This window comes from Eleutherodactylus coqui, chromosome 11 (genome assembly GCF_035609145.1).
Source record: "Eleutherodactylus coqui strain aEleCoq1 chromosome 11, aEleCoq1.hap1, whole genome shotgun sequence".
Classification (NCBI taxonomy): domain Eukaryota; kingdom Metazoa; phylum Chordata; class Amphibia; order Anura; family Eleutherodactylidae; genus Eleutherodactylus; species Eleutherodactylus coqui.
The window spans coordinates 4,421,765-4,433,908 of record NC_089847.1 but is presented as its reverse complement, the minus strand read 5'-3'; the positions used below and the strand labels follow the sequence as shown (position 1 = coordinate 4,433,908).

The following is a 12,144-nucleotide window of genomic DNA, read 5'->3' as shown; positions in this document are numbered from 1 at the left end:
TATCCTCCTCTCCGTGACCGGGCGGTTGCTCTGTCGCCCTCTCCGTGACCATGGGGGGGGTTGCTCCGTCGCCCTCTCCGTGACCATGGGGGGGGGTTGCGCCGTTGCCCTCTCCGTGACCATGGGGGGGGTTGCTCCGTCGCCCTCTCCGTGACCATGGGGGGGGGTTGCTCCGTCGCCCTCTCCGTGACCATGGGGGGGAGTTGCTCCGTCGCCCTCTCCGTGACCATGGGGGGGTTGCTCCGTCGCCCTCTCCGTGACCATGGGGGGGGTTGCTCCGTCGCCCTCTCCGTGACCATGGGGGGGGTTGCTCCGTCGCCCTCTCCGTGACCATGGGGGGGGTTGCTCCGTCGCCCTCTCCGTGACCATGGGGGGGGTTGCTCCGTCGCCCTCTCCGTGACCATGGGGGGGTTGCTCCGTCGCCCTCTCCGTGACCATGGGGGGGGGGGGGGGGTTGCGCCGTCGCCCTCTCCGTGACCATGGGGGGGGGGGGGGGGGTTGCGCCGTCGTCGTCTCCGTGACCATGGGGGGGGGGGGGGTTGCTCCGTGACCATGGGCTGGGGTTGCTCTGTCCTCCTCTCCGGGACCATGGGAGCGTGCTCCGTCCTCCTCTCCGGGACCATGGCAGCGTGCTCCATCCTCCTCTCCGGGACCATGGCAGCGTGCTCCGTCCTCCTCTCCGGGACCATGGCAGCGTGCTCCGTCCTCCTCTCCGGGACCATGGCAGCGTGCTCCGTCCTCCTCTCCGGGACCATGGCAGCGTGCTCCGTCCTCCTCTCCGGGACCATGGCAGCGTGCTCCGTCCTCCTCTCCGGGACCATGGCAGCGTGCTCCGTCCTCCTCTCCGGGACCATGGCAGCGTGCTCCGTCCTCCTCTCCGGGACCATGGCAGCGTGCTCCGTCCTCCTCTCCGGGACCATGGCAGCGTGCTCCGTCCTCCTCTCCGGGACCATGGCAGCGTGCTCCGTCCTCCTCTCCGGGACCATGGCAGCGTGCTCCGTCCTCCTCTCCGGGACCATGGGAGCGTGCTCCGTCCTCCTCTCCGGGACCATGGGAGCGTGCTCCGTCCTCCTCTCCGTGACCGGGAGCGTGCTCCGTCCTCCTCTCCGGGACCATGGGAGCGTGCTCCGTCCTCCTCTCCGGGACCATGGGAGCGTGCTCCGTCCTCCTCTCCGGGACCATGGGAGCGTGCTCCGTCCTCCTCTCCGTGGAGGTAGCTCCTTTGGACTAGCCTTATGGTCTTGTACCATTGTCTTGGGCCATTACACTCTTTAATGCTCGTCTTCCTGAGTACAGATGGCCGATGTGATTTCACCATTGTCCGGCCGTCGGGGTGGGGACTCTGTTTGCCATGGACTGCTGCCCCGCAACCAAATAATGAGGCTGCTGTGAAGCGGAGGGAATCTGCTGTATTATTCTTCCAATAAGACCCTGGAATCTGCCTGCAGCTCGTGGATTATGTGTCTATTACACATCTCGGTCTGTTATGTAATGCCCATTAAGTCCTCATCCGCCTGGTGGTTTACGGGCTGCCATAGAGGCAGAGTGAGATTTACAGGACATTGTCTGAACATCAGGTCCTGCACGGCTCTGCGGTGAGACGAGGTTGCATTGCGCCCTACAGGACGCCGCGCCTTATGTCTCCGACATCCCATCCAGCTCCACACTGGGCTTTATGCAGCAGCAGTTTTCTAGCGATGCGCTCCGGACCCCTAAAAGCCCCCCAGTCCTCAATGACTCTCTGTGTTGACAGGAAGTAAATGAGAAGCAGATTTTCCACAAACTTCTCTCACTGAAGCTCTTGTCGTCGCTTCTCTGCTAGGCGTGCGGAGCGTCGCCATAGAGGCGGTTTGTCGTGTCCTGGGCACTGAGGGTTTATGGAGGTTTTAGCAACAGTTGCTGCATCTTGTGTTGGTCACGTTGTGCCGGGGACGACCTGCTGATGGTTAGATGGTGTCCTCTTCTCGTCCTGCAGGTGACAAGCACACGGGCGCGGTGGAGACTGATGAAGCCAATGAGGTGGAACCTCCTCGCGTGCCTGAAGAGACGCCGATCTGGGTGCAAGAAACAATCAACAAGCCAAAAGTGGTGCCAAAAACAACGCAGCCGGCCAAAGAGAACCTCATGAGTAAGAGAACTGCAGAGACTACTTGGGTGTACTGAGCCCAGAAACCCCAGACTGCCTGAGAATAAGAATGCCGCCTATCCATCACTAGAGAGCAGCGGTGACATCACTGAGAATGACGCCTAGCCATCACTAGAGAGCAGCAGTGACATCACTGAGAATAATGCTTATCCATCACTAGAGAGCAGCGGTGACATCACTGAGAATAATGCTTATCCATCACTAGAGAGCAGCGGTGACATCACTGAGAATGCCGCCTATCCATCACTAGAGAGCAGTGGTGACATCACTGAGAATGCCGCCTATCCATCACTAGAGAGCAGTGGTGACATCATTGAGAATGCCACCTATCCATCACTAGAGAGCAGCGGTGTCATCACTGAGAATGCCGCCTATCCATCACTAGAGAGCAGCGGTGACATCATTGAGAATGCCGCCTATCCATCACTAGAGAGCAGCAGTGACATCCTTGAGAATGCCACCTATCCATCACTAGAGAGCAGCGGTGACATCCTTGAGAATGCCACCTATCCATCACTAGAGAGCAGGGGTGACATCCCTGAGAATGCCACCTATCCATCACCAGAGAGCAGCAGTGACATCCTTGAGAATGCCACCTATCCATCAATAGAGAGCAGCGGTGCCATCACTGAGAATGCTGTTTAGCCATAACTAAAGAGCAGCAGTGACATCACTGAGAATGCTGCCTGCCAATCACTAGAGAGCAGCGGTGACATGACTGAGAATGTAGTTTATCCATCACTAGAGAGCAGCGGTGACATCACTGAGAATGCCGCCTATCCATCACTAGAGAGCAGGGTGACATAACTGAGAATGCCGCCTATCCATCACTAGAGAGCAGCAGTGACCTCATTGAGAATGCCACCCACTCATCACTAGAGAGCAGCAGTGACATAATTGAGAATGCCACCTATCCATCACTGGAGAGCAGCGGTGCCATCACTGAGAATGCCACCCACTCATCACTAGAGAGCAGCGGTGACATCATTGAGACTGTCACCTATCCATCACTAGAGAGCAGCAGTGACATCATTGAGACTGCCACCTATCCATCACTTGAGAGCAGCAGTGACATCATTGAGAATGCCACCCACTCATCACTAGAGTGCAGCAGTGACATCACTGAGAATGCCGCCTATCCATCACTAGAGAGCAGCGGTGACATCACTGAGAATCCCACCTATCCATCACTAGAGAGCAGCGGTGACATCACTGAGAATGCCGCCTATCCATCACTAGAGAGCAGCGGTGACATCACTGAGAATGCCACCTATCCATCACTAGAGAGGAGCTGTGACATCGCTGAGAATGCCGCCCATCCATCACTAGAGAGCAGCGGTGACATCACTGAGAATGCCGCCTATCCATCACTAGAGAGCAGCGGTGACATCCCTGAGAATGCCACCTATCCATCACTAGGGAGCAGCGATGACATCACTGAGAATGCCACCTATCCATCACTAGAGAGCAGCGGTGACATCACTGAGAATGCCGCCTATCCATCACTAGAGAGCAGCGGTGACATCACTGAGAATGACGCCTATCCATCACTAGAGAGCAGCGGTGACATCACTGAGAATGCCGCCTATCCATCACTAGAGATCAGCGGTGACATCACTGAGAATGCCGCCTATCCATCACTAGAGAGCAGCGGTGACATCACTGAGAATGCCGCCTATCCATCACTAGAGAGCAGCGGTGACATCACTGAGAATGACGCCTATCCATCACTAGAGAGCAGCGGTGACATCACTGAGAATGCCGCCTATCCATCACTAGAGATCAGCGGTGACATCACTGAGAATGCCACCTATCCATCACTAGAGAGCAGCGGTGACATCACTGAGAATGCAGTCTCTTGATATTAGATTTTTCTCTTCTAGCGCAAGTCATCAAATGTGAGACAAGGATGAGAGACAAGTGTAAAGGATCTACCTGTAACAGGTACAAGCGCTCTCTCTCTGTTATCATCCATGTTGATGTCTTGTATTTTCTGTAGTGTTTGTACATTTTCTCACTTATTTAGTATAAATCTGCAAAACATGTGAAGCGACAAAACTATATAAAGTGTTATGAGGAGATGGCGTCCCCTCCCCCCAAGTACCTGCACCCTAGGAAGTAGCAGACGGAGGAGGGGGAGAGCACTAACTGATTGGCTCCGAACTCATAGCACAACTGTGACATCACACCTGGAAGTCCCCGCCCACTAACATTTCCAGAAAGCAGCATGGGGTGGGAACAGACCCCGGATATCTGGGGTCGGGACAATGGGATCTCCTGCAGCCCCCGGACTGAGGTGTGAGCTTCCTGCACCTCTCGTCTGGCTTCTCCTGAGTATTTTGCTGATATTTTAGGTAGAACGGTTGGCTTTACACTGCAGGCGTTCTCCGCTCACTGACATCCACAGAAAACAACATTTTTGGCAGCGGCGGCGTGAGCGCTCCTTCCAGCGCCGCCTCACTCACTGTTTATTCTTCACCCTCACATTATTCACGGAGATGAAGTGGTTTTGCTGGAAATGTAAATTTGGGGTGAGTGCGGTGACCTAATCCATAGTGGGATGAAGAGGTTTAGTCAGCGGCGGCGCTGAGTCACGGGAACGTATGGCGCTGCAGGTATAAAGCACGACTGTTTATAGCGCTGGGAGCCGAGGTGGCAAAATAAATGAAACGTCCCGGTTGACTCCCTGAGACAATATTCAGACATGTGGAGGCGGTCTGTTCGCCGGCGGGATCCTCCGAGCCCCTCCGCGCCGCCGCCGCCGCTTCACACACCTCATTTTGTGCCTCCTTTTTTTTCTGCAGAAAGCCCTGCGGCAGGAAGAACTCCTAAAACACAACCAAAAGGAGTGCTTGTATTCTTATTTGTGCCTTTGTTCCTCATGTTTGGTGCGGTTTCTTTTGTTTTATGGTGTTTTTTTCAGGAGTTTTACTATAAACCTCAGAAAATACCCCAAAACACCAGAAAAAACACCACATGACAAAAACGCCACAAAGAAAGCACAGAAAGCGTTAGTCAGCGGCCATAGTGTGCGGACTTCATTCTACCCCAATAAGCCCCTCCCCAGGACTCCGCCCCCAGATATTGTGTTTCATGTGAGCCTTGCAGCAGTTAGCGTTCAGTTCAGAGGCTCCTCCCATTTCTCTCCTATAAGGCTGAGATTAGCACTTAATAGAATGACTTTGGCGCGGCGCTGCGGATGCATCGTGTGTCACAGGACAAGTTATAATGTTCTGAAAGGTCAGCGCTCCTATCAGCACGGATACAAAGGCGCGGGGATCCACTGCGCTGGCAATAATCTACAGGGATCTATAATCTGTAATATCCGGGGTGATTCACAAGTCAGGGCCACCTGGAATATCTTCTGAACGAAAAGAGATACAAAAAGGAAACTTTGTAGAACACTTCGATGGGTGGGGGAAACCTTTGGTCCTATGGAGGTGCCCGTCGGCATCCTGGTTGCATAATCACCGGATCACTAAAGTGGCGAAGTCGGCACTCCAGGACTCCGGCATAAATATGCAAAATGGTCTTTAATCCTCCATAAAAAACTGCTGCGACGTTTCGACCTATATTAGGTTTTTGTCAAGTTTAATGCTGGAGTCCTGGAGTGCTGACGTCACCGCTTAGTGATCTGCTGATTATGCTTGCAGTGGGTCATTGAGTCCAGACCCAAACTATAAGAGGCCTGTGCACCCATCTGTTTTTGAATCCTACCCCCACCAGGTGGTTTGTTGTGGTGTGCTGCAACCAGCTTTTACATTGGCATCCTGGTTGCAGTCATCTTGGATTTAGTCCAAGCAAGGGGCTCATGAGATACATCAGCTAAGCATATGGACTACAAGTAGGTGAGCCGCTTATTCCAGGGAGGTATTAGACTTACCTCTCCCGTTGTTCCCCCAGTGTCAGCCCTGGAAGCTGCCGCTGAGTGCACGGAGGGCTGCTGCTAAATAGTCCGCCCATTATAAAATTAGGATGGCGGACTGCTTAGCGCACCACTCAAGGCATTGAGCGGCGCCTTCCAGCGCTGAAACCGGGGGAACAACGGGAGTGGTAAGTATAACACATCCCTGGAATCAGCGGCTCACCTACTTTTAGCCCAGAGGGCTTGGCTGCAGTCATTTTTTCAATATCTGTAACCACGTTTGAGTTCTGGACGACGTCCTCTTGAGTCTTAATAAAGTTGAATTATATGGCTTGGAAAACACTGATAGTTGGTAACAGAAGCTACATGAGGTGGCCGAGGCTTTCCATCAAGAACACCAGGAAGACGGCCGGGGAGCGTGTGAACTATTAGGAAACCGATTCAGAGGTTCAAGTAAACTGGTCGTGTCCAGGACAATCCAAGAAGCGGTCGTCCGGTGGGCCTTTTCATCTTCAGGTGTCCACAGAAAGCACCAGGAGTCGGACGTTGGAGCGTGAGACACACAAGTGATGCGCCACAGACGTATGAAGACGACATGATGAAGGATCCTCACAACACTTGGTTGACTCACACCAGCACTTGACAAGCTCTCTGTGTTCTCGACCGGTTCTCGGATTGTTCAGGCCATGATCAGTTACCCAGAACCTCTGAATCCGTTTCCTGTAATCACCGGCCGTCTTCCCGGGTGTTCTTGATGGAACGCCTCGGCCACCTCATGTGAACGTCCGTTACCGACCCTCAGGATGATCTCAGTTCTGTCCTGGATTGTTAACGGCATCTTCTGGAACGACACGCGATTAATGTTTTCCATACCACATAACTCAACTTAAAAACTTCATTAGTTCTCAACATGACGTCATCCATAACTCAAAAATGGTTGCAGGTATTTAAGAAAATTGCCTCAATGATCAATTCCTCACAGAAATTGACCCTTATCTGATGACTCCCTTTCCATTGAAGTTTCTTGGGCTGAATCCAAGATGGCGGACGGGCACCACCAGAGCGTCAACATTTTTCCCCACCCCTCTGTGTCCTACAAAGTTTCCTGCCTCCCTCTCTTTTCATTCAGAAGATATTTTGGGTGGCCCTGACCTTTGAATCACCCCATACAATAATCTACAATGGTCTATAATAACCCATCAGTGATACAATGTGTCCCACCTCCTCAGGTACTTCTGTCCAGCCGGCTGCACAAATAAGAAGGTGAAGGTCTTTGGGACTCTGTTCTATGACAGTGTAAGTGTCTTCTAGAGATGTCATGTAGGAAGCCCTGGGGATGCCAGCCCACCTCCTCCCCAATGGGCAGTGCAGACCCCCAGTATTATAACAAGCCCCTCTGTCTTCAGCGATGGGGTGACCACATCTCACTCACATATCCTGCTGTTACATTTGCGTTCCTCTAGATGTCCAGCTTGTGCAGAGCGGCCATACATTATGGGGTCATCGACAACAATGGCGGTCTGGTGGACATAACCCGGAAAGGGCGGCTGCAGTTCTTTGTCAAGTCCACCAGGAACGGGGTGGAATCACAGAGGTAAGATGCGACATTTTCTGTCCAGCTGCAGATTCCCAGAATTCCAGAACTGACAATTTCTTTTATATCCTTCAGTAAATTCAAACCCGGAAATTCATTCATGGTGTCCAAAGTTACAGGTGAGGGGCCGCCTATACCATCTGTATGGGGGAGGTGTATATGGAGGATACATGGGGTATATATATGATGGACTACCTGTAAATACAGGATACACAGGAGGTGTATGCTGGGTGCACATGTAGGTATATGGGGGTATATGGGGGTACTACGTATGTATTTGGAGGATACATGGAGGTATATGGAAGTGTATTAGTGATGTATATGAATGTATATTTTGAGGTGTACATTAGGGAGTGCTACGGAGGGGTGTGTGAATATACAGGGGTTATATGGAAGGGTGTTAATGGTTGTATTTGGAGAATATATGAGGCACATGGAGGATATATTGGAGGTGCACACTAGGGGTGTATTGGTGTATTTGGAGGACATAGTGAGGTTTATATGGACATATATACATTAGGGAGTACTATAGGGTCATGGAGGTGTACATGAATGGGTGTATATAGGTATATATTGCGGGTCTTCATTAGAGGGTAGCATGGGTTTATTTGGAGGAAAAAAGAAGGCGTATATGGAGGTGCTGTATACATTGAGAGGTGCTGTGAGGGAATATGCAGGTGTATATGGCATATATTGAAGTGTACATTTGGGCGGTATTCTCAGGGTATGTGGTGGTATATATTGGGGATGTTTAGAGGTTATGAGTTTATATAGAGGTGTATATTGGTGCGTATACATTAGGGGGTACTGTAACAGTAGATCGAGATGTTTGGAGGATACATAGGAGTATATATGAGGGTGTATATTGGGGGGCTGCTGTGGTATCTGGAGATGTGCGTGAAAGATACATATGAGTGTATGAAGGTGTATATGGAGGTATATATTGGGAGTGTACATTAGGGGATATTACAGGACTATGTGGGGTTGTACGTTAGAAGGTATTCTGGGTGTATATGGAGGTATATACTGGGGTCTACATGGGGGGTGCTGTGGCGATATAGATCTATAATATCGGTAACTCTTGTTTCCTCTCTCAGTTCAGACAATCGACTGTTATTCTACGGTGGCGGAGATCTGTCCGTATGAGAAGCCGGCCAAGCACTGCCCCAGGTGAGTAGCAGCGTGGCGGGTGATAGTCGGTGGTGGTGTATTGGGGAGGTTTGATCTGTGCTGGTATTAACCATTTCATCTCCTGCGCAGGTTCTCCTGCCCCAGCTATTGTAAAGATGAACCCTCGCACTGGGCGCCCGTCATTGGCGCGAATATTTACGCAGACGTAAGTAATCGATGAGACTGCGGTCCAATGTGGGAGTCATGTGGAGGGCCGGGGCTGGAGAGGAGGCAGACATTCTTGACATGTCACCACCAGTCCGTATAAGCAGATCATTCAGGGGCCGCGCTCGGTCACCGACTCGAATCAATAAATAAATTGTTACCGCAGCGTGCGGCCGTGGCGCAGCCCACATAGCCGGGACGCAGACGGACAATGAGAACAGTCTGTTCCTTGTAATAAGAAGCAGGACTCTTCCAGAAGATCTTTGGTATCAGGCCAGCAGCACTGTGGATGCAGCTCTGGAGGGGACTGGAGTAAAGCTGTGATACAGAATCAGTGATATCCATAGAGCTCGTATGTATGAAGGGAGCAGACAGCCTGTGATATTTGGGCGGCCTCGGAGCGTTGTGCGAGCGCCTGCACATGTTGTGGTCATGTGATTTGGCTTCTGACGTGATGAAATGAATGTTAGGACATGGTCTCTGTGACGCAGGTCTTGTTCTCATTAGTGATCCTCCAGGAATTTGTCATCAGTGATCCCGGAGGACGTCTACAGGAAGTTCTCGCACCACCAATATGTCCGCCATCTTCCTCCTCAGCCAGATGTCCGCCATCCCTCTGGATGAGTTGGCTGATGGGAGTTGTACTCCATACGTTTGTTTACACGGGCAGATTTTTTGCAGTCCTGAAAAACTGGACCATTTTTTAAATGCAATTTTCAAGCACTTTTTAGGTGTTTCTGCATTTTTTCCGTGAGATCTTCATCTGTTTTGCATCCGATTTTTACGCACATTAAAAAAACACCGCACTCTCACTTTCTGGTTCTGCGCACTTTTTGTTTTAAAGCTGATCGTTGTTCAATGTGATGGCAATCGAATCAAACAAATGCATTCCATTTTTTAAATGGCCCCACGGACTTGAATGGGAGACTTTCATCCAAAAATTGTGACAAAATAGGATATGCTGATTTTTTTTTTTGCTGAAACGTTACATTGTTTCAATTCCTCAACATCTCTGCTTCCTGTCAGTGACTGGGAACATTGTTTACATCCAGATTCTGAAAATCTGCCCTGAGTTAAAACTTCTCATAAGTGAGTGGTCGCTACAATTGTATGCAGTCAATCAGATACATGTTGTTTGCACTGATACATTGTAACAAACGAGAGCAGCGTCTGCTTCTCTGGAGATATCTAGTCAGTGACCAGTCGTGGGCGAGAGGTGGAGCGCTGCTTTGTCTCCTGTGACTCGGCCGTCTATCAGGACCGGAGATATGACGGTCAGACTGTTCCGTGACGCCATGCAGGGCGGCCGCTTCTCCTGTGAACCTCATACAAGCATCGTTGAGATTTTCTTCCCATCACAAGGAGCTCAGAATCCAGATTTAGAGCGGCCGCAGTTTGGCTCCTCATGCGGCTGCCAGCTGTGACTCTGCCCTTCTATGGGCACGAAGCCGTTGCCAACTCACAGCACAAAGTCCGAAATCAGAAATCTGGAATAAGAGTCCACTAGGTTCCAAACCAGACACTGCCGACATGAGAACATGGAACAACAACATGACCATCACCTGCAGACCTACTAATATACAGGAGGACTAGGGGTATACAGAGAACTGTACATAGTAAAACTGTGTAGAAAAAAAGTACTTGTAACAGGGGCGGGGCTGTAACTACCTCTCATATCAGTGATGTCATCAGCAGGGGGCGGGGCTGTAACTACCTCTCATATCAGTGATGTCATCAGCAGGGGGCGGGGCTGTATCTACCTCTCAGACATGATATACAGGCTGGTTGTCAGCAGTACTACCGGTAGATGAGGTCACTGTAGTATAAGATGTCGGATCCCATGTCTGATCACATGTCATTATATCAGTGATGTCATCAGCAGGGGGCGTGGCTGTGACTACCTCTCAGACATGATATACAGGCTGGCTGTCAGCAGTACTAGATGTCACTGTAGTATAAGGTGTCGGATCTCAGGTCTGATCACATGTCATTATATCAGTGATGTCATCAGCAGGGGGCGTGGCTGTGACTACCTCTCAGACATGATATATAGGCTGGTTGTCAGCAGTAATAGATGATGTCACTGTAGTATAAGATGTCGGATCCCATGTCTGATCACATGTCATTATATCAGTGATGTCATCAGCAGGGGGCGTGGCTGTGACTACCTCTCAGACATGATATACAGGCTGGTTGTCAGCAGTACTACCAGTAGATGAGGTCACTGTAGTATAAGATGTCGGATCCCATGTCTGATCACATGTCATTATATCAGTGATGTCATCAGCAGGGGGCGTGGCTGTGACCACCTCTCAGACATGATATACAGGCTGGCTGTCAGCAGTTGTAGATGATGTCACTGTAGTATAAGATGTCGGATCCCATGTCATTATATCAGTGATGTCATCAGCAGGGGGCGGGGCTGTGACTACCTCTCAGACATGATATACAGGCTGGCTGTCAGCAGTACTAGATGATGTCACTGTAGTATAAGGTGTCGGATCTCATGTCTGATCACCTCATTATATCAGTGATATCAGCACTAACCTTTCAGTAGCGTTATCTCTAAAAGTGACTGCTGCCATGTTGGTTGTGAGTCTCTTGAGTTTTGACATGGTCTTCTCTTCTAGACATCCAGTATTTGTCGGACGGCCGTGCATGCCGGAGTCATTAAGGACGAGGCTGGTGGATACGTGGATGTGATGCCCATGGACAAGAAAAATCATTACTTTGGTTCCAATAAAAATGGGATCCACTCAGAAAGGTAAAAACCTCATGGGTTCAAGTTCTGGGAACTTCAAGGGTTTGTCCAGTCTTCCCTCCTGGGATCCCACAGGCAGTGCCCCCTCATTACTGTCCAGGGGGGTCTCCTCCATCCATTGCTCGATTTACATGTGGATGATTCTCATGCCTCTCAGGTATTTGAAAGGTGCTGGCCTGCCGCTGTTGTAGATCGCTGCACGGTATTCGGCGTGGCCCAGAACCCAGAAGTGTCATCGGGATAAGAGTGGGAGGGGTTAGTATACCGACATATAGAGCCACTCTGCTATATGGTGTGTGGTTAGAAGCCACTATAGAGCCGAGACCCCCGGCATCTCGTTTGCTACACAAGTAACAGGTCCTGGATGACAATCACCAATGCGGGTTCTGAGTGCCCTATAAATCTGCTGCCTAGCGCCCTTACTGTATAAGTGTCAGTCTTCA

General features: G+C 50.8%; 1 protein-coding gene across 2 annotated transcripts in view; it reads left to right on the top strand.

Annotated features, from left to right (window-relative positions):
• The window catches only part of CRISPLD2 (cysteine rich secretory protein LCCL domain containing 2), a 30,908-nt gene that overhangs the window by 16,472 nt on the left and 2,292 nt on the right, over window positions 1-12,144 (top strand). For both annotated transcript variants that reach the window (XM_066582264.1, XM_066582265.1), the window contains exons 7-14: window positions 1,976-2,128; window positions 4,030-4,090; window positions 7,241-7,307; window positions 7,475-7,605; window positions 7,681-7,724; window positions 8,703-8,775; window positions 8,866-8,941; window positions 11,571-11,704. In XM_066582264.1, the coding sequence (XP_066438361.1) occupies window positions 1,976-2,128; window positions 4,030-4,090; window positions 7,241-7,307; window positions 7,475-7,605; window positions 7,681-7,724; window positions 8,703-8,775; window positions 8,866-8,941; window positions 11,571-11,704 (739 nt within the window). The remainder of the gene's footprint in view (window positions 1-1,975; window positions 2,129-4,029; window positions 4,091-7,240; window positions 7,308-7,474; window positions 7,606-7,680; window positions 7,725-8,702; window positions 8,776-8,865; window positions 8,942-11,570; window positions 11,705-12,144) is intronic.